At 37.6% G+C, this 21,369-nt stretch overlaps 1 protein-coding gene across 5 annotated transcripts in view; it reads right to left on the bottom strand.

Annotated features, from left to right (window-relative positions):
* LOC127652628 (rho GTPase-activating protein 23-like) overlaps window positions 1-21,369 on the bottom strand; it is a 99,151-nt gene that overhangs the window by 41,786 nt on the left and 35,996 nt on the right. For 2 of the 5 annotated variants that reach the window (XM_052138878.1, XM_052138879.1), the window contains exons 1-2: window positions 10,016-10,901; window positions 1,404-1,604 (exon numbers count right to left, since the gene is read on the bottom strand). In XM_052138878.1, the coding sequence (XP_051994838.1) occupies window positions 1,404-1,604; window positions 10,016-10,255 (441 nt within the window). In that variant the 5' untranslated portion in view covers window positions 10,256-10,901. Of the gene's footprint in view, window positions 1-1,403; window positions 1,605-10,015; window positions 10,902-15,147; window positions 15,288-21,369 lie in introns of those variants that run through there. The other 3 variants (XM_052138881.1, XM_052138880.1, XM_052138882.1) reach the window with 2 other exon arrangements.

Raw genomic sequence — 21,369 nt, 5'->3', positions numbered from 1 at the left:
TGTATATTGTGTATTGTAAAAAAGATTTTTTGGGGGGGTAAAAAATTTAGTAAATGTTGCAATGTATACCACTCTATATACCACAATGTAAAACGGTCCAAAGAATAGTTGTTTTTAAAATTAAACAAATTTTTATTTAATTAATTTATGTATTTATACAATTGGAACTCGTATGAACTAAAATTGAGTGAATCACTATCAAGCGATCTTCAATATTGTTGATTATTTTCACTGTCACTAAAACCTAGTTCATCCTCACTATTGTTAATGAGAAATGAGCACTGTGAACTCTTCTTGCACTTTCCATAAAACATTGTCGTGTTCATTTCATCGTGTTCAACGTATTTGTTTTGTCTAAACAGAAGAAAAACAAATCATGATTGTGTTATTAATGCAAAAATGCAATTATATTATGAGAAACATTATTTATATAAAGTAATAAATCCAATAATATAATAGATTCCACTGTCTATAAAAATCTCAAATGGGAACATGCATTAGTGCAATTCCATTGTGAGTCCACGTATGGAAACATAGCAATTTTTCCATTATGGTAAAACCAAAGAAAAAAAGTCAGAAAATTCTAAAATGTGTTAATAGAGAAAGTTGTGGAGCACATCAGTAGTTGTCTGCCCTGTAAGGGTGACCCCAGGAAGACAATCTTGAAGACAAAAGGTGTGTTCAGCTTGAACTGCATCTCGATTTTTTAACGAATTGTGAAATTTGCCTTTTGCACTCGGGGGTGGAGTTGAAAAAAGCCGGACACTTTGCGCTTCCCATCATGTGCTGAACCTACACTAGTCACAGCAGACTGCGTGGAATTCAGATGCTTAATTTTTACATATAATAATCAGAAAAACTATGCATTTGACAATGTTATGTGCTGCTTGATACAGTGCCTGTGTGTAAGGTACAAGTGTACAAGAAGAACGTCAATAAAAGCCTATTTTATTTTAATACCAATAAAGGAGTCAGTATTTTTGAATCTTTATGAATGTTTTTTATGAATAAACATGTTATTACTTTGAAAAACATAATATAACATAATATAAACATGATGTACATTGGTAATGACATACTACTATACTACTCATGCACATTGCTGCATGAAGTTGAACACACCTAAAATCAAATGTCACGTGGCTTAAAAACAGTATATTATTGGTTACTTTAAAGATTGCCCTTTTATTTGTGAGAAAAGTAAAAGAAAATGAATGGTTGCCATATGGCTACACCAAACAATACAAAAATACTGATTAAAAATGTATTTATTTCTTTATTTTTTGCATTGTTGTGCTTTTATGTTATTGGATACTTTTATTTCAATTGTTCCTGACTGTGATTGGTCAGCAGGACATTTGTGGCTTGATTTTGTGATACTGGAGCTTGTTGACAGACATTACCTTGAGACTGGTGTGTAGAGCGGACTCCGGCGGGTAAACGATGAAATGGCGTAGCGTGAAACCAAAGCCCTGAGAGTTCTTGTGGAGCAACAGTGTACGTGGACCCTGCCAGGACATGCCCAACCCATCAGCCGCGGCACCCCTGACCACTGGACGAGGGTTCTCACCGGAAGAAGAGATTCTATCTCTCCGCCCCTTTGCCTGGAGGAAAAAGATAAATATTCATGATTAGATATTTATTCATTCATTTATTCATTAAACTATTCGTTCACTTATTCATCCATTCATTTTTCATTCATTAATTCAGTTGTTTCATCAAAGCTACAGTTCCAGTGGGATAAACTTTCACAATCATAAAGTGTTGCTTATTCAGGTTTTCCCAAAATAAGTTGTGCAGGTTTACCTGTAAAACAAAAGCACATTCAAAAGGAATGAAAGTGAGTTCATGTTATATTAAATGTGATAACTGGTGAGTACTCTTGATAAATTATTGTTAGAAATAACATCTTGCTGTTCTTAATGACCGTCCCAATTGCTCTGGATTGGTCAGTCAACTTAAGCCACTTGTGCAAACAACAAGACTTTAGTAAGTGAGGGAAATTAACTAAAAGTGGGAGGGCACCATAGTGTAGTGGTGCCAGAAAAGGTGGGAATACTGTGAATTTGAAAAGGCTCCACTGACAGAAGTAAAGGGGAAAAAAATGACATATTAAATAATTACTAACTCAGATAACTAGGCCAGAATCCACGAAGATCATCAAAAACTAGCACAGGTGCAGTCAGTACCTTCGAAAAGTTAAATAGCATAAGTTGTATTTAAATGCATAAATATGTTCATGTTTAGCACCGATCTGGCAAAGTAAATGTACAGCACAAACAAAACAAAAACATATGATGACTCTATCGCTGCTGTCGAATCAGCATTTCACTGTAGTCACTAAAAATGTCCCACATTTTACTGAAACGGAAAACATGATTGGTTAGCAAATATCCCATCTCAGCTGAAAATTAGAAAGCTTAGAAAGACAGGCGGGCATATACTGTATGCTTGCGTATGTACTAGACTACACTACTGGGAGGGCATGAGAAACATCTTTCCACATTTGGGAACCATAATGTCATATCGTTGTGCCAACATTCTTAGAGGAATTCTTACAAGCCTACAAGAATGTTTCCTATCAGACAGAAAGGATAAAGTGCAGGGATCTGTACAGCTACAGAAAAAAAATCCTTGTGTACCAAGGAATTATTTTTGATTAATCCATTAGACATGCTCTGACGTGATCATCTATGTTCTGGTGAAACCTCATGGTTCTTACATTTTCTCACAAAATGTGTGTTATTCCTTGTCAAATATTATGTCAAATTTGAAAAATCTAGCATTCACTTGGATATAGAAACCATTGAAAATACATTATACAGCTTCTTCTATTAAATTGTCACAATCGTCAGACAGAAATTCTGACGAGACTGGACACTGGCATTGAAAATAATCATAATACTGCATTTGTATGACATTCAATAGCCATGCTGTGTTTCTGGTGTTGCTAGCTACTAAAAGGACCTACTTCAAGCTTAGTTTTTATGTTAACCCTTGAGCTGTATTGACATTTTTGACCTAATTTTGTATTCCCAGTCAAAAATGACTGGCATATTAAAAATTGCTTATAAATCACTTGTTATGCTATTTTATCACCAAATATTGGATTAGATCTTTTTGTCAACTTGTTTTCTTTCAATGAGCACAGGTTTGTATTTCTTTTTGGAGCTTATTGATCGTAGGCCTCATTGACCTGAGCTTATACACCTCCGTTTTGAGTGATACAACCATTATTTGTGGATCATTTTGGCAATATTAAATAAAATATGAAAACATGCTGTACTATTTATCACACTAGTGTGCTTTAATGTTTAACCAGGAAGTATGTTTTGAAATGGTTTAATGTTGTATAAAATGGCACAAATGGTCACAAATTACTGGCCACTGAAAAATGAATGGGAGAGATCACAAATAAGAGAAACATTTAGTGTTCAGGAGCATGTTCATGTTCACATATGTGCATGTGTGCTTGCAAACATAAAGGCCTTGGACATGTCCACACACACATACACACATGCACACTCACACACAAACACACACATGCTCACGTACACGCACAAACACTTTTGAGTGTTACATGCTTTCTTTTTCACAGAGATGAACTTATCACACCTTGAACTGCATCCACCATCCATTCATCCATCCAACATTACCACACACACACGCATATACATGCGTGCACACACACACACACACACACACACACACACGCATATACAAACACACATGTTGGTGCAGCTATCATTATGAGGACTCTCCATAGACATAATTATTTTTATACTGTACGAACTATAGACTCTATCCCCTAAACCTAACCCTCACATAAAACTTTCTGCATTTATACATTTAAAAAATATATATGGTTTAGTAGGTTTTTAAGCGATTTTAGTTATGGGGACATTAGAAATGTCCTCATAAACCGCATTTATAGCATAATATCCATGTAATTACTCATCTCCAATATGATCTTTCTCTGATGATCTTTCTTTCATCATGCATTGTGTGTTTCAAATGCACAGAACACATTTTTAAGGCAAAAAGGTATTATCATGTGCATGAGGTCACAAAACCACAAGATTTTCATTGATTTGGTTTGTTGTTGATTAAAAAATATAACAGAAATATGTGTGTGTGTGTGTGCGTGTGGTAATGTTGGATGGATGAATGGATGTAGGTCATCTGTGTGAAAAAGAAAGTATGTAATACACTGTATGTATTTGTGTGTTCATGTGTGTATGCACGTGTGTGTGTTCATGCACAGATCCGAGGCCTTTATGTTTGCAAGCACACATGCACATATCTGAATACCAACATGTAAGAAAGCATGTATTACTCAAAGAGTTTGTGCATGTATGTGAGCATGTATGTGAGCATGTGTGTGTTTGTGTAAGCGTGTGCAAATGTGAGTGAGTATTGCCAAAATTATCACAAAAAAAACTGAGGTGAATAAGCTCAGGTCAATGAGGCCTACTATTAATTAGTTCCAAAAAGAAATACAAAAGCTTTGCTAATTGAAAGATTGCAAGTTGACAAAAAGACACAGCAATATTGGCTCAACCAATACCTTGAGTTTGGGGTAGGCTTATCTGTTAATCTGAACAAATGGAAGACAGGGGTAGTGTTTGGGAAGACTGTTTGAAAGCAGCCAATAACTATTACTACTGTTACCAATTGCATACAGGGCCTTTCCCATCCCAGAGGGGAAGACATGCGCTTTTTCACCCATGCGAGTTTACGAGCCGGTGGACCCTGGATGTCTTTCCTCCTAAGCCCTGTGGCAGGCGAATTTGGCGGAGAAATTCGATGCTGGATCAGTACGTGCGCTAGTATGCCCTGTAGTGGGGTAGGTGCTCCACATGTGCTGGTTGCCCGTGGGTAACACCGTGTGATGTATTTTCCACGGTATGGTTTCCCTGTTGGTAAATCCACGTCTTCCTTGGGCAGAGCTCCCTCTGTCACCGGTCGCCGTGTTTGTAGAGCTCCTCCTCTATGACCTACCGTGGGGACTTCTTCCTCACGCGATACTGCTGGTCTGTAAGTCCATGTGACGTATTCTCCACACGTTACCTTCCCTTCGGGCAGGATGTGGTCTACGCAGTGTCTTTCCCCATGGCAGACGAAAGCATATGGCACCAGCTGAATGATTTTCCATTTTTGTGGGAGAAAAAAGAAGAGAAAAGGCCACGGCTGGCATGGCCTGTCCCCAATATGAGTTTGTCTTGTCCCTGGGGTGGCAATGAGTATTGAGATGACCACTCATCTACTTTTCTAGATATTTTTACAATTCCGTTTGGTGCCGCTAGTGGTGCAGAAATGACACTCTTCACATTTCAAATGAGGGATATTATCTAAAAAGGATGGATCACCAAGAGCCAGGCTACAATCGGCATATTGTGTTTAGATTTATATGAACAGTGACATCATCATTCCCTTATTTTTGCAAGAAAAGTCCTTCAACCTAAAATCAACAACCTCACCTGTGGCTTTCATTATAACGGGAAGTATCTGGTTAGGGCAGGAAGTTCCCTGAGGATTGTGCCAACTATTTAGTAAATGCATATAAATAAACAGAGGGGGATTTTTCTTACCAACTCACTTTATAGAAAAGAAGTCATGGGCTTCATAATTCTCTCTCATAACTCCTCACGTCTGTCAGCACTCAGCAGAACTCCTCTATAATCCAGCAGGCCTGACACAGACCACAAACTCACCCCCTCTCTCCTTTTTACTCTATTTCTGTCTCTCACCCTGTTTTCATTTGGCTGTGCTTATGTCTGATCCCTCTCTCTTTTACTTGCTTTCTGACTAACTTACACACTTTAGCACGCGCACATAGACAAATGGGTATGCTCCTATTTGAATAACTCTGCATATTGTTTGGAATGATGTAATGTATCCTTGTAATGGTCTTGAGACAAGGAAAAAGAGGGATGAAAAGAAAAGATAGAAGGTAGAATGAAAATTGAATAAGACTCCTCAACAGGCACAAAAGTTTTTCGCATTTTTTGCACCGATTTTCGTACTTTTAGTACTTTTGAAAATCATGTTTAAAATCATGTACACTCACATGAGGCGAAGACCCCAGTCATTTTAGTAGCCTAATAAAAGCTAATTTATTTTACATGGAATAGGTCGACTAATGGGGGCCGCCATGTTGAAATCACACAACCAGCTGAATACAACTTTTTTTATCTTTGCGATTCCCTTTTATTGGACACTTTTGGTCACTGAATAAATTAATCATGGCTGACTGCATCATCACCCATGCCTCTAGGTGTCAATACAAATCTAAGACAACCATCACAACAGCCAGTCATCATCATAACGCACACCAAAAATTACTGGGTGCACCTTTAAACATGGAACAATTTGCAAAATTTTGTTAATCAAAACTAAAATATTTACTAAATGACCATGAAAGGGCAGAGGGATCCATATGGGCATTTGAATTCTTAATGCAGGGTTTTCCGCCGCACACTGATTCTGCGCGGGTCTGCTCATTGGATTAGACAGACAAATAAAAGTGAAAGACAAAATAAAGGCGTGGAAGTAACAGAATGAAAGAATGAATGTACTGGGGCATGTGTGAATTCCATAGCATTTACCATTAAGCCAGGGCATGTGCAGACAGAGACGGAGAGGCTAGCTTTTGAAAGAGAAAGAAAGAGAGTCTCCAACAGGCTCCAACACGCAGGTTTCGACCACAAGGTTCCTCCCAGCCCTGAGAATACCAAACCCTGCTATTACGCCTCAAACACACACACACACACACACACACACAGACAGACAGACAGACACACAGACACGACTGTTCACACAAACACACACACACAAATAATTAGCTCTCTATGGTCAAGTAATGTCTGTCCATTTAAAGCATTAGGGATGTATCAAACTGATTGGATGACATAATTCTCCAAAGAAACCTTGTCAGGCAACGTGTACTAAATGAAAGCAAGTCATATTATTGACATCATTGTGACCTCAAATGCTGTCCAAGAATTCTCATTAGATCATCAAGCTTTTGAAAATTTGATTGACATGTTGCAAGCCAGATATCCATAGATTTCTAATGATATCCATGGATCCAATACAATAATATCCTTTATCATTTGGTTTGGATTGCGAGTTCACTTGTGAAAATGCCTTAATTTTGAAAATCTTTCTACAAGACATTATTTTTTTTCATTATCCCAGCATGATTTTACAATGTTCTAAAGAACATCTCGCATGCTTCAATGAAAATATGGAAATCTGATCTTTTGTGTAGAATCTAAAATATTTCTTATTCATTTTACTTTTTTTTTATTTCCAGGTTTAAATTACATTTAAAATTCCAAATTTGTGTCTGTATGTCTAATTCTGAAAAATATTGCATCCTACTCCACATTATTTCAGACTCTGACCTAGTTGCATACTTTGCTTGTTTTTCCCCTTTGAACAAAAGCATCTGCTAAATGAATAAATCTAAATATCCAATGATTGTAATGTAAAATTCCAATGTAAATGTTCCATATGTTTAACCTGTAGAGATAATGCTAGTGTTGCAGACTAAAAACAAACCCTGATGACTTCTGTTCAATGTCCAACATTCCTTCAGTCCAGCACTGTTGGGTTTAGGTCACAGTTTATGACCAGCTGATGATGGGTTAACACAGACCTGACACATTTTTCTCTGGGGGTGACATGTTTCTGGTGTTGATTCAGGACAATTTGCTCACAAATCTGGGAATTTGAAACGTAATGTGGACTGTATGTTGACGTATAAATGAACATTGAAAAATATCCTCAATATTCCTCATATCATGAGCGGTTTAGTAAGTTTTTAGTCCTTAATCTTGCAGAATATACACTGACATTCACTCTCACACACTCACAGACAGTTGCCAGAAACAATACGCTCTATACAGCTGAGTAGGTTATCCTGCCTGAAACGTTGAGCGTAATTAATGTTGAGTATTTAATCCCTGACACCCTGCCCTATATGACTGCAACACACTCATCATAAAACAAATGACTGAAGAGAGGTGGGCGTGTGAGTGTGAGTGTGAGTAGCAATGTGTGTGTTTTTGTATCTTTTTAAACCTGTCTGTCAGCTCTTTCAGTTCCGCTGCCGCTCTGTTAAACAGGGTTTTCTACTTTTGTATCAACGTTTGAATACAGGAATAAAGAAGAAACGGAACTGCGTGGAATTTGAATGAATGTACTGCCATGCATCATCATGACAATTATATGAACTTGACTTTAAAAAATAGTTTACCACAAAATGAATATTACATAACCATTTACACACTCTCATGTCATTCCATGTGCTTTTATGTTTTCCTGCCTGTTCTCGTGAAAATAACGTGACAGTGGCGACATTTTTGCAAAATGATATTAGGTGGTTTATTACACATATCGTGGCAATTCTTAGGTAAAATGTCCACTGTGTGACATTAAAAGCGAGTTAAACGTTTTCCCAAACAGATGAAGTTTTTAAAGTTATTGCTGTATAAGTGTTAAATCAACAAAACCTACCCTGAACCTTAAACCTAAACCTAACAGATAGTGTCCTAAAAATCAAATGCAACATGAATAATGCAACTGCCAATAAAACTGCAGTGCTTCAATGACACGTTCGACTTGCCGTGTCGACTTGCACGTTCTTTGGGACTTGTACCACAATTCTTCGAGTCCATTAATTGAGCTACTGTACAACTTGATTGCACTTGAACAAGCTTGTAAATGCAGTTGGTTATGTAATGCAAAAGTTAAAATGTTAAATCATAGGGTACAATAAACGTGTTTAGATCCAATAGAGTATGCTAAAACTCAGACACTGGTCATTTTGGGGTTTATATGTGGTTTGGCCTAGTATCTGGAGTAGTAACTGAAAAGTTGTAGGTTCAAATCCAAATGCATGAGCATTTAACACTGAGGCCCTCGCTGTAAGTGTATGAAAATTCACTTTAGATAAAAGCATCTGCTAAATGGCCACTTATTAACTCACTATTTTGAAAACCTGACCACACAAGGAAGACAAATATCAGAGCAGGGACCACAGTTTAGTGAAGGCATACAGTAGAGTACGCTTCTGTGTTTTACCAAAGCTGCTAAAGAACACCAGCTGGCAACCTTCTGTTTTAGCCTAATAACCCAAGAGAAACACACTGCTGAATAAGGAAAATCAGGTCTTACATTTACTGTGAGTCTGAATTAACTCAAGCTGTTTAATTTTAAATATAGGCAGGTCTAGCTGAAATATATTGTCTCCTCGCCTTCATTAGCAGACCAGAGAAGTTAAATGGAAAAAGCTGTCATTCTTGAGAAACTTTCCTTCTTTTGCAAAGAGGATGAATGGACGGGCTCATCTTTGAAGGGATTCTGATGGCTTTTCAAACATGGTGATGCATAGTTTGCTTTTTTTGGAAGACATGGAGTAGTTAGTCCAACTAAAGGAGCATTTCAACCATGCATATTTGAAAGCGGTTGAGTTTGGGTTGGTGTCTTGAGTACTCATTGTATGTCTGTATGTCTGGCTGACAGCTGTCTGTGTATACAATTCTTGAGAATTTACCATCCTCTCCCACACAATTCCATCCTGCATTCAAAGGAATATGTTTTTGAACATGGTGCTACTCTGAATAATATCTAAAAGTTATTTCATTTTTTGATGGAAATGAAAACAAGGCTGTGAGAGATAGATTTAAAGTATTTTCAATTGTTGTACTGTTGTTTAAATTGGTGTTGATTGATCAACTGATGAAACATTGAAATAAAAATGCTTTCCAAAGATGCTCAGAAGACCCCCAAATTTTTAAGTGATCTAGAAAAATTATACAGCTTTATACAGAGCATGTCATTAAAGAGAAGTCCATCCTTCACAGCCTCTTTTTTTATTCCCATCAAAAATTGAAGATGGCGCTACTTTGAATAAAGTCTATAGAGGTATGCATAAGATAGAACAAATCTGATATCATTAACATCATCAATTTAAAGATAGATAGATAGATATATAGATAGAGCTTACCCTGCAGATTAATGGGAGGACTTTCCCGCCACTGATGCCATTTGTGCTTTCAGAAGTTTCAGTTTGGAGGTGCGAAACATTTATTTGTGGTGTATCCCCATGTAACACAGCAACCCAGATACAGCGAGGCTCTGGAGAGCTGCAGTCCACCCCTACCGCATCCTGAAAACACCATTCCTTACCCCCTACACGCGGGCACACAGCGGGCATCACCAATGGCACTTGACCTCCTGACAGCATTACACATAAACACACACAGGAGTGTGCAAGAGCTCGCACACAAAAGCACAATTCTCACAAGGACTAATAAGAAATCACGAAAGATCCATTTAGATTTTTCAAAGCAGAAAATTAAGAATTAGACCACTACAGATAAAGCTTTTTACACTATAAGTCAAGATGAAGATGTTTCCGTTCTATCCCAAAGAGCGGAAAAATTCCAGACGAGGCTTCTGTGCAACTTGCCGAAATCTCCTCATATTTCCTTAATCCACTCCATCCATTAAAGCGTTCCACAGTTAAACTGATAAGATCCATATTACGACGGCAAACTCCGCACCTCCCATGCTCACACACACTTACACAAATGCAAACGAGAGTGTTATGACCACAGTGGTACATCCAGAGATGAGAGCAATTCCAGGATGCAGGTGCAAACCCCCATTTGGCAGTGTGTGTGTGCTAGTGTGTGTGACGAGCACGTGGCACTGCTGGCAAGATGTTGATCCAGGGAAGCTGGTTGCAGGATGGAAAATGTACTCACTCCGAGTTTTTAGTCTTAACAGTTTTCCCCTCTTGCTGTGCTTCACTCTTTTTCTTTCTATTCCTTCACTTTCTGAACCATTCACCTCCTCTCTCTCTCTCTCTCTCTCTCTCTCTCTCTCTCTTTCTCATTCCCCTCTGTTGTCTCCTGACAGACTCTAAACTCCAGCTATATGTAACTATGAGTAGGCTGGCCCTCCCCCTTTTCCCTTGTTTGCTGTCTCTCTCTCTCGCTCTCTCTCTCTCTCTCTCTTGCTTTCTTATTCTTTCAATTATCTTTCTCTTATCCCTCCTACCTGTTTGAATCTCTTTGCTGCTAATAGAATTTTGGTCATTGAATCTCACTCATAGACACACATATCCCAGTTTCTCCTGTTTTTTAAGCTTTCTTTTCTTCTTGAAGTCTGTATCTCTCCAGCTCTTTCTTTTTATTTATCATTGTCGTCTCATGTCAACTTCCCCCTTCAGCCCTCATCGCTGTCTGCACCTCCAAACTTTTGGCTTTTTCCTCTCTGAGCTCTCAGATTTCTATATTATCTTGTCTTTGAATTTCAATAATCTTATTTCCAATCTGTATGTTCCATAAACCAATGGATGAAAAGAAACTCTGAAGCCATCAAGCAGTAAAAACTAGTGACTCTCTTTGTATAAAGTCCATTAAGTCCAACATTTTGAAGCTCTGCTGAAGCCCGCTGCCGGTTTGAAAGTCTCTAGGTGTCAAACTCGGTTCCTGGAGGCCCACTGTCCAGCAGAGTTTAGCTCCAACCCTTATTAAACACACCTGAAGCAGCTAATCAAGGTCTTAATAAGTGCTTGAAGATTTCAAGGAGGCATTTTGGGGTTCCAGAGCTGGAACTAAACTCTGCTGGGCTGTGGCCCTACAGGAACTGAGTTTGACACCCCTGCTCTAGGCTGATAGACCATTCAGGTCTGTGTTTGTATGTGTTTCAAATGGGAGTCATATCGAGCACTACAAATTCCCCTGCTCTCTAAAGTTCCCACAGAGAAAGAGAAAAATAGTGGCTCTGCAAGGAAACACAATGGAAAATATTCCACAAGTCTGAATGGTAAAAAAAAGAAAAAATATATATATTCCTTCTAACTAAATAAACAAATGGAGGCATGGTGAGAGAGAAAATAGAAGAAAAAAAAAAAAACACAGAACGGCAGACAAAAACACTGAATGCCAGACACCTCATTGCAGCTGCTCTCTGTGGCCAGACTCAAACAGCTGCTACAAAACAACACACACCCCAACAATCACACAACACAATGACAATTTCTGGCATATGCAGTAAGGAATAATGCAATAATGTAATTTGTTAATTATCGCAAAATAAACTTAGCGTAATAAGTTTCCAGAAGCAAAGCGGTCTTATATCCTCCTGAGGGGTACATTATCCCACTGATTAAATGGCTACTTTCCAAATAAGTAAATAAAAAGACATGAAATATTGATTTGAGTTTAAATTATTTTAATTTTTTATGTGAGAAGAAAGAGAGTGTGGAGTGCTATAAGAGACAAGAAACTGTATTTTTGTTTATCCTGTAATGGCAAATGTGATGATCGTGATTTAAACCTTCAAGCATTTTCTCACAACATTTAACACAAAAACAAATCTTCAAATAACATTCACAAAACCCCTGACTCTTCTGGCAAAATCATACAATCACCTCAAAACCATTTCATCAGTGCTCAAAATCAAACAATGCTTTCAGATTATACACACAGCCAGTCAATATATAAACACTACAGAGCATTCATTAGACACTGCATCAAAAAATGGAGAACACCGTGTCCAGGGCATGTAATTACAGACAAAAAAAGTTTTTTACGATTGCTTAAGAGTGATTTTGAAAACAGGGCTCATTTTGTCAAAACACTACACACAATACACACAACCACACACACAAGTAGCAGAACACCTCAGATATTTAGCTAAATGAAACTTCATTCAATACTATAGAATAATTTATAAAAACCCAATTCATACGATCTTATTCTGTTTGAACCAGGTACACACTGCTGTGCTCAATCTAAAACACTTTTAACATTTCTACATTTCTAATGATATAGTCTGGGTTTGATTTTTTCTGAAATATTGTTAGAGTAAAATGAATATATTGACCAAACACAACACACAAGACCAGAATCAATATTGATTCTCTCCACATTATACTGTAAAATCAGTCAATACATCAATGGATTTCCAAAGATTGCATTTTGCACTGAAAATCAGAACAGAACATAGTCTAAATGGAATATAGTACATAAACAGAGCAAAAACATTTGTGGAGACAAAAAGAAAGCACAAATAAAAAAATTAAATAAAAAAAAAAAACCTTAGCATCATCTATTTGCCTAACTGGATCTGGCCATAGCACTTCGTCCACATCACAAGCTATGTCCTCTCTCGCAAGACAGCGAGGGAAGAGTCTTCTTGAATGGCGAATCCATTGATCAGTTGGTTCATAGGTGTGGTATTTTGAAAGGCAGTGCCTTGAAATAGCAAAGACGTGACATCATGTTAGATTTCTGTGTCTAATGTAGAGAAGTGTGTTTAATGTTTTGCAAAAAGTGTGAGGCAGAGAATGTGCTTATAGTTGTGCAGATCTCGGCTGAAGTTTTGCTCCTTGAGTGTCAGGTTTCATTAATTGTATGTTATTTTAATTTTTTGTGTAAGCAATCATAAAAACTGTAGTAATCACAGTTTAGTACAGTGAATATATTATATACTGTAAGTACTGCAAGTAATATAGTATTTAATGTCTGTATATTCAGCTCTTGCATACTGTAAAAATACAGTAGTCCAACTGCAAATGCCCAAAGGACAAAGAAAACTGTAAATGAAAAGCATATTCCAGTACACTCACTCAAAAATGTGAAAAACTCAATGGGAGATTCATTCTGCCTCAGCATCATGTCATCTTGGATTTTGTACAATTTGTTTGATCACATCATTAGAAACAATCGTGAACAATTTTGAGTCGTTGTGTGTAAATGATGACAACTGTGTTGAAGTTGTGTTTAACTTTTAAGTGCATCACAGTGCAAAATGTGTTTTAATGAGTGAGAACATATTTAGAGATTTGCAAATGGTGTCTAACTACCTGAACTTGGTTAAGGTTTTGCCAAAAGAGTGATTGATTCAACAAATGGATTTAGGCCACTGAGCATTTGGTTCAGAAAATGGGGTTTAGTGTTTTAGCAATTCAGAAAAACTGTAAGAAACATGATAAACTTTTTTATTAATCGCATGTGTTAACACACAAATTTTGACAGCTCTTGTCTTTACAACAATATTTAACCAATATTCCAGACAATATAAATCCATAATATTGTATACAATTTAATAGGTCAGATGCCTAATATTGACAAAAATACACAAAGACCCCCCACACACACACACACCAACACAAGATGTGCACACAAAATAAAATTTCTGACATATACAGTAATATACTGTGAATCTATCAGGTCAAATACCACATATTGACAATACACACACACACACACACACACACACACACACACACACACACACACACACACACACACGTGTGGGAAATCTCACCAAACAAGCAAGTCTTCGGTGTGTGTAAGACAGACAGGCAGCTAGCCATCAGTGAGACATTTATCCCTCTCATTCAACTCCTTTAAACACAAAGACACACCTGAGATCCGTTACAAATGAGGACCGACAGGTTTCACCTGCCACACAGTTAGACATGTACCAGCACGCAAACATACAGCCAGAACATGTACACGATACAACAAATAAACATACACAAAATACCCAGGAAAGCAAACACACACACACATACACACACACACACACACACACACACACTGGAAGTACAGGCCTGAGGTATGTTGGGGAATGATTACACATGCATTTTAATAGTAATTCATGAATATGCAGACTTCCTATTGCCTATAGCCTCTACCTCACCCCAGAGTCACGTGCATGCATGAACTAAACAGATTTATCACAAAGGTTTATAGGAAGAACTTTTACAAATAAGACAACGATGACATTAAATCAAGAACAATTAGAGACCTTCACTTGGGTTTTGTACTTCTGAAAAAGACCCCAGTAATATCACATGTCTCCTCAAAAGAGATCTGTGATCATGTGTTTCAAACATGCTGTCTCAAACTGTGCTCAGATTTGCCAACATATCAAAGTCTATGACCAAAAGTCAGAGATTTTACTACCATTTCTCAAGAAAATACTTGCTGCACCACATTATCTAGCTATGTGATCAATATTCATTTTATACTTCTTTACTTTTACTGTATGTTAAAGAAACCCAAAACAAAATGATTATTGCTCAGCGGTTGCCTTATTAAAGCTCAGAAGACTTACTGTATCTCAGTTGTTTTCTCTGAAAAGTCCTTTGGAAAATAAAAAGGCACAAATACGAATTGTTGACATACAAAATATGGCATAAGTCTCATGAGAAGCAGGCAACTTAAGCAAAGGTCTTCTACATTAAGACTCTGCAGTAACCTCTGAGCAATATATTTTTCCTCTAGCTCACTTCATCTCAGAGAAGCACAAAACTATACTCATGTTTAAAAACACTTGAGCTGTTAGAGCTATGTGATCAGCAGACATTTGGTCTGCACAAACTCTGATATGTGTAAATCTCGCTCATCTAAAACAAGGCTGATTCACTTCACTGATTCTTATCAACACACGCTGATGGGACAGATACTCTAAACCTGTATCTCAGCAAGGCAAATGTGCGCAATCATTTCTGCACATGCTTTTCTTTAAAAAGGTTGTAGTCTGTCCCCTGCTGGACACATGAGAGGAAACAATCCACATTCACAAACAACTCCAATAATGAATTAAGAAATGAAAACTGCTTTAAATAGATAGTTAACACAAAAATGACAATTATGTCATATGACTTTCTTTTTTCCATGCATCACCAAGGGAAAGTTTGGCAGAATGTCAAAAAGTGGATGGGACCAGGGTGCCAAAAGCAGGACAAAAAAGTCTCATTAAAGCACAGAAATGTAGTCCATATAACTTGTGCACTATATATAAAATATTTATTCAGCGATAATCTTGCTTGATGGCCATGGTCACCATTCACTCTCATTGTGTGTAAAAGAGCAACCTGGACATTCTGTTATAAATAATTAATTTGTGTTCCATAAAAGAGTCATCTGTACTTTGAAAGACATGACAGGGTCCCTAAAAATTGCATTATATATATATATACAAAACAGTTAGTTCTGGTCCTCAAATCTGATTGTATGAGAGACGTTCCATGAGCACTGATGGTCTGACAACATCAGCACTCGGACACTTCACTGTGTGTATCTCTCCGCTTGTGTTCCTGCCGTTCTAAACTAAAGTGTAAGAGTAATGCATATCTGTTAGGAGTTACTGTCTTTATTTTTTAAATTACATATGTTAGCCAGCAGGTTGTGGCAAAGGATAATTTTTGTATGTAATAAGAGCCAGTTGGTTATGTAAAGTGAATCTGTTAGTCATTGTTTACATAGAACAGCTCAGTGATTGCTCGTAGTACCACTACATTACTTAAGCTAGGATATTGTTTTAAATGGCTTTAAATGAACAATTTCAGGATTAAGGCTCATCGCAGCTGAGAGACAAAACAGACTGTTTGATTACAGAACTCGAGGTGCTTACCGAGTTTCCACAGCTTTTTTTCCGAAAGCTGACCTTTAGAATGCTGACAGCATCTCTGCTTGGGAGTGGCAACAGGTGATCGAACACGCTCTGTCTCTGTCTCTCTCTCTCTCTCTCTCTCTCTCACAAACACAAGACAAAGACAAAGATCCCCCATTTAGGCTTAACAGACTGTAGGGGCAAGTGCTGTTAGCGAGCACCTATAAAGGCCGGAACGGTACACAAGGGGGTGGGTGGCCAGCACCACGCCGACCGCCTTTGTCTCCCCAGTGGCGATGTTTTACACACTGCAGGTAGTAGGTAATTACCTACTACCTGCAGCCGAATCACAGCAGTGCTGATGTAGGGCCATATCGCACGCTTGCGCTTGTAATATTACTTAAATATATATATATATATATATATATATATATATATATATATATATATATATATATATTAGGACTGTCAATTTAATGCGTTAATAACGTGCGATTAATTTTACAGAAAATAATGCGTTAAAAAAATGAACACATTTAATCACAATGCTTTCCTGATAAATTCCTGAGAAATGCAAGCTTGTAGTACCACCTGTTTACTCCAGAGGGCAGTAAGTGAAATTTCAGGTGTATGAGCAACACGTAGTTTATTACAGTGAACAAAACATTAACAACTCTTCAGCGGACACACAACACAAACGTGCGTTACGTTCTTGCGTTCAAAACACTTGAAGGAGCGCAAATGCGAACTAAGGGATCTCAAGATGTGTTTAAAAATTGAGTATTAAACTATATTTAACTTGACACAGTGACCTAAACATTTTACTTTTATGACAGAACACACACGAGACGCGACACAAGCATGTCTGACGCAGGTTGTATGGTCTTTACCTCACAAATATTTAATAACCAACAAGGTTTAAAGGTGTCCTTTAAACTGTTACACCGTTTTTACCCAGTCAATCTTTATTTAAGAAACATGCTCCCTGAAATAGATCCACTTTGCTCCTTCTGTAATGCTGTAGATGAATCTGCCCCTCACCTTTTTTTGGGAATGTGTCCACGCTGTAGTATTTTGGAGAACATTTTGTTTGTTTGTACGTACCTCTATTTTAACTAGTTTTTCTTTGCTTTATAAAGACGTTTTATTTGGTTTTCACAGTTTTGATAACTTAAGTTAATATTTTCTGATTAATCTGTTTATTTTTCTTGCCAAGTTTTTTATACATAAGTGTAAATTTGTCTATAAAGCCCCTATTTGCACTTTTTTGTAAAGACTTAAAATATAATTTACAGTTTTTTTCAGTTGCTTACACACTAAAATTAAAACTTTCCCACAATTAGCAAACCCTTACACTCAAGGAGCAATACACCGGCCTAGATTTGCACAACTGTAAGCACATTGTCAGCTTCACACTTTTTGCAAAACACTACTGTAAAGCAGTCAATGGAAAGGAGGAGGCGAGAACCGGCTTTTCAACATAAATAATAGTTTAATAATAAACTAAAACAGACAATCACACACATGACTGTCATGTCCGACCTATATCCCTCTCGGAGGCTTGATTAGCCTGATAAGGGACCGGGTGTGTATGATCACAACCTGGCCCCACCCTCCGCCCTCCACCCTGCCACAATTACACAGTGATTTGCAAAACACTAAACACACTTGTATGCATTTGACACAGAAATGTATCATGATGTCATTTCCTTGCAATTTCAAAGCAAAGGCTTTCAAATGAACACACTCATGAACCAATTGGTTAAACACAGCCACCGGGTGTGCACACACACTGGTGCTTAATTGTAGACACACCAATCAGGTTTCAGCACTATAAAAAGGCAACAGGTAAGTTAACCTGTCTTAAAAAAAAATGGACGGTGTCAGAGGAACAGGGAGAGTGTGAATGAGAGGGGTAATCCAAGGAGAACAAGGTGGAGGAAGAGGCCAAGGTAGAGGAAGAGGGAGAGGGAGAGGAAGACCTGGAGGAGGGGTAGGACATGCACAAAGAAGAAGACAACCAAATCAGTGTAATGAAATTCATGCTACAATTGTGGACCATGTAATAAACCATGGACTAACACTGAGGGAGGCTGGACTGAGAGTACAGCCTAACCTAAGCAGGTACACGGTGGCATCAATAGTTTGGACATTTCGTCAAGAGCACAGGTGAGAAACTTATCTTCTGTCAACAGAAAATCCATAGCTTACTGCATGTACTATATCAACAGTTTTGGTATCTATTCCTGTATCATCTTACAGTAAGCTACATGTATTTTGTTTGGCCAACATAGGATTGAACGTCGAGAACACCAAGGAGGAAAAGGCCCCATATTCACACAGGAGCAAGAAAGAGAGATCATAAACCTTGTTTTGGCCAATAATGCAATCAGACTTAGAGAAATTCAAGCCCCTATTGTCAATGATCAACCAATTTTCAATAATAAACAGGTCTCTCTGTCAACAATAGCCCTTATCCTTAAAAAACATCAAGTTCTGATGAATCAACTGTATGAAGTGCCATTTGAAAGAAATTCAGACAGGGTGAAAGTCCTGTGGCGTGAATATGTGGTGGTACGTTTTGTTCACTGACTGTAGTATTGTGTACTGCACACATAACCTTTTTACTGTACATGTCATTTTACTGTATAGCAGACCTACAGTAAATTGATCTACACAATGTGATCTTTTGCTGTATTTCAGAGAGTTTTACAAATGGATGCGTAGGAAGTCCCGCAAGAGTTTATTTACATTGATGAGGCTGGATTTAAGCTGACAACAGTGAGAAGAAGGGGAAGAAAATCATTGGCCACAGTGCTATTGTCAATGTACCAGGGCAACGTGGGGGGTAACATTAGAGGTCGACCGATATGGGTTTTTTCAGGCCGATGCCGATCTTTTTAAATCTGGGTCGGCCGATGGCCGATTAATGCTGCCGATTTATTTTGGCCGATATGTTCTTGTTTTTAACCTCTTATTTGAACCTTTTATTTAAAGATAAAATGTAACACAAATAATTACTTCAGATAGACAAAATTTCTCAACAAATAAATTTATTTAACACTTGACCAATCTGCACTTGTACACTTAAATAAAAAATGCATAATGTAAAAACATATTGTATAAATAATGTATAACAAATATATAAAATAAACAAAGCAGGTGTTACGAACTGCTCCGAGACACGAAGGTTGAGATCCAAATGCAGCTTTAATTAAGGGGTAATCCAGACACGTAATCCAACATTCAGAGCATCCAAGAGAAGCACAGGCATAACTAGGGATGGTATCGTTAAGTTTTTAATGGCATTACTATCTTACCGATAATGCTTATCGATCCGGTACTTTAACGGTATTCTTAACGGTTCTTTTTGTTTATATATATATATATATATATATATATATATATATATATATATAAACAAAGATAAACAATAGATAAACAATTACACAAAGATAAACATTATATAGGCACAGTGATTTAATTTCAGGAAGGTCTACTAACAGTACGGTTCAGGTGTGGTCTAAAAAGAAATCTAATAAAGTAATCAATTGTAAAATAACACTGCATAGTTTATCATAGATAGATTAATGCAGATTAATGCTCATTAATGCAGAAGTTATTCATTCAAGAGCTGTAAGTGATTTTCTCTTTGCCTTTTGTTGTTTGATTCGCAGTATTGGCTCAATCGTCAGCATGTTTAATAGACTGCTTCCCCTTTAAGACCGAGTCTAATAGGCTCCTGAAGGACCATATTTTCTCCCAACTATTTCCATAACTACGTCAATTTAAGACATAAACTGTATTTAAGTAAATCTCCAAGCCGGTCGTTTTGACATATTTTTGTGTATAGTTGATCGTTTAAACGCACACATGAAACCCAAAGTAGCCTATACTTTGCTTGTCTCGTTGCGGTCTGTTTCGGAGTTCGCGCCGCCTTGGGAACGGTATCTCTTGCGCTCTTTTTATTATTAAATGCGTCCCGCAATTTAGCAACAGTAGCTAGACTGCATTTTACAACAATCACCGATCGTGCTGATTCTGACATTAAGTTTGAGTTTTAGGGAGAAATGTCAGTGCACCGCTGTGAAGGGAAGGATGTTGTGCTAGACAGAATGCGGCTTATGTATAAATATTCTTTTTATAATCTTTGGAAGGCGAAATCTAAAATAAAATCAGACTAATATCACAGATCTAAACCAGGCTACGTTTGAATGTTTAGTTCTGTCCTCTGTTGTCACTCATTAAGCAGGGCTCGTGTTGTGCTCGCTGTAGCACCGCGTGAGAGAAATCTCTCTCTCTCTATCTCTCTCTCTCTCTCTCTCTCTCTCTGACTGCGAATAGCTAAATTGCATCACAGACAAATGGTTTCATATTATTATACATAGAAATGGCTGGCGAGATAAAATACTTTCTCTTTATAGCAATAATAAATGTATTTTCTTAATTTCTCCAGTACCGACAGCAGAACCAATAACGTCCGAGCTTACCAAAGCCAGTCCTTCAATAGCCAATACTGCGTTGGTATATTTTTATTACTTATTTATCTGCATTGAGTGACAACCCTCTCAAATATAAGACACACAAACAGAACAAATAAAAGTCTCAGATTCACTGTCTGTAATTGCAAAATTCTTGCTTACTTATTGTGACATGATAGCAACCCTTCTGCTGTGATAATGCAACTTCAACTACGCTATCAATATCCAAAGTAGCCGAACGTCGTGTTTTTTCTTGAAGTTGGCAGTAACATATCAAAAGTTTTTAATTAAATATAAAGGAGTTATACAAATTTAATCCTTACCGTTTTCTCCAAAGAACTTAGCTCCTTCCTTAGGCACTGGATGAGGTCTGCTCACTCTGCTGGAAAATGACTCTAGGGGCAGCGTGCGTCGAACACGTGTTCCACAACAACACTAGGCTGCCCACAGATGCGCCTGC

Source organism: Xyrauchen texanus, chromosome 12 (assembly GCF_025860055.1).
Source record: "Xyrauchen texanus isolate HMW12.3.18 chromosome 12, RBS_HiC_50CHRs, whole genome shotgun sequence".
NCBI classification, from domain to species: Eukaryota; Metazoa; Chordata; class Actinopteri; order Cypriniformes; family Catostomidae; genus Xyrauchen; species Xyrauchen texanus.
The sequence above is the reverse complement of the archived record's forward strand: the minus strand, read 5'-3'. Positions and strand labels throughout refer to the sequence as shown.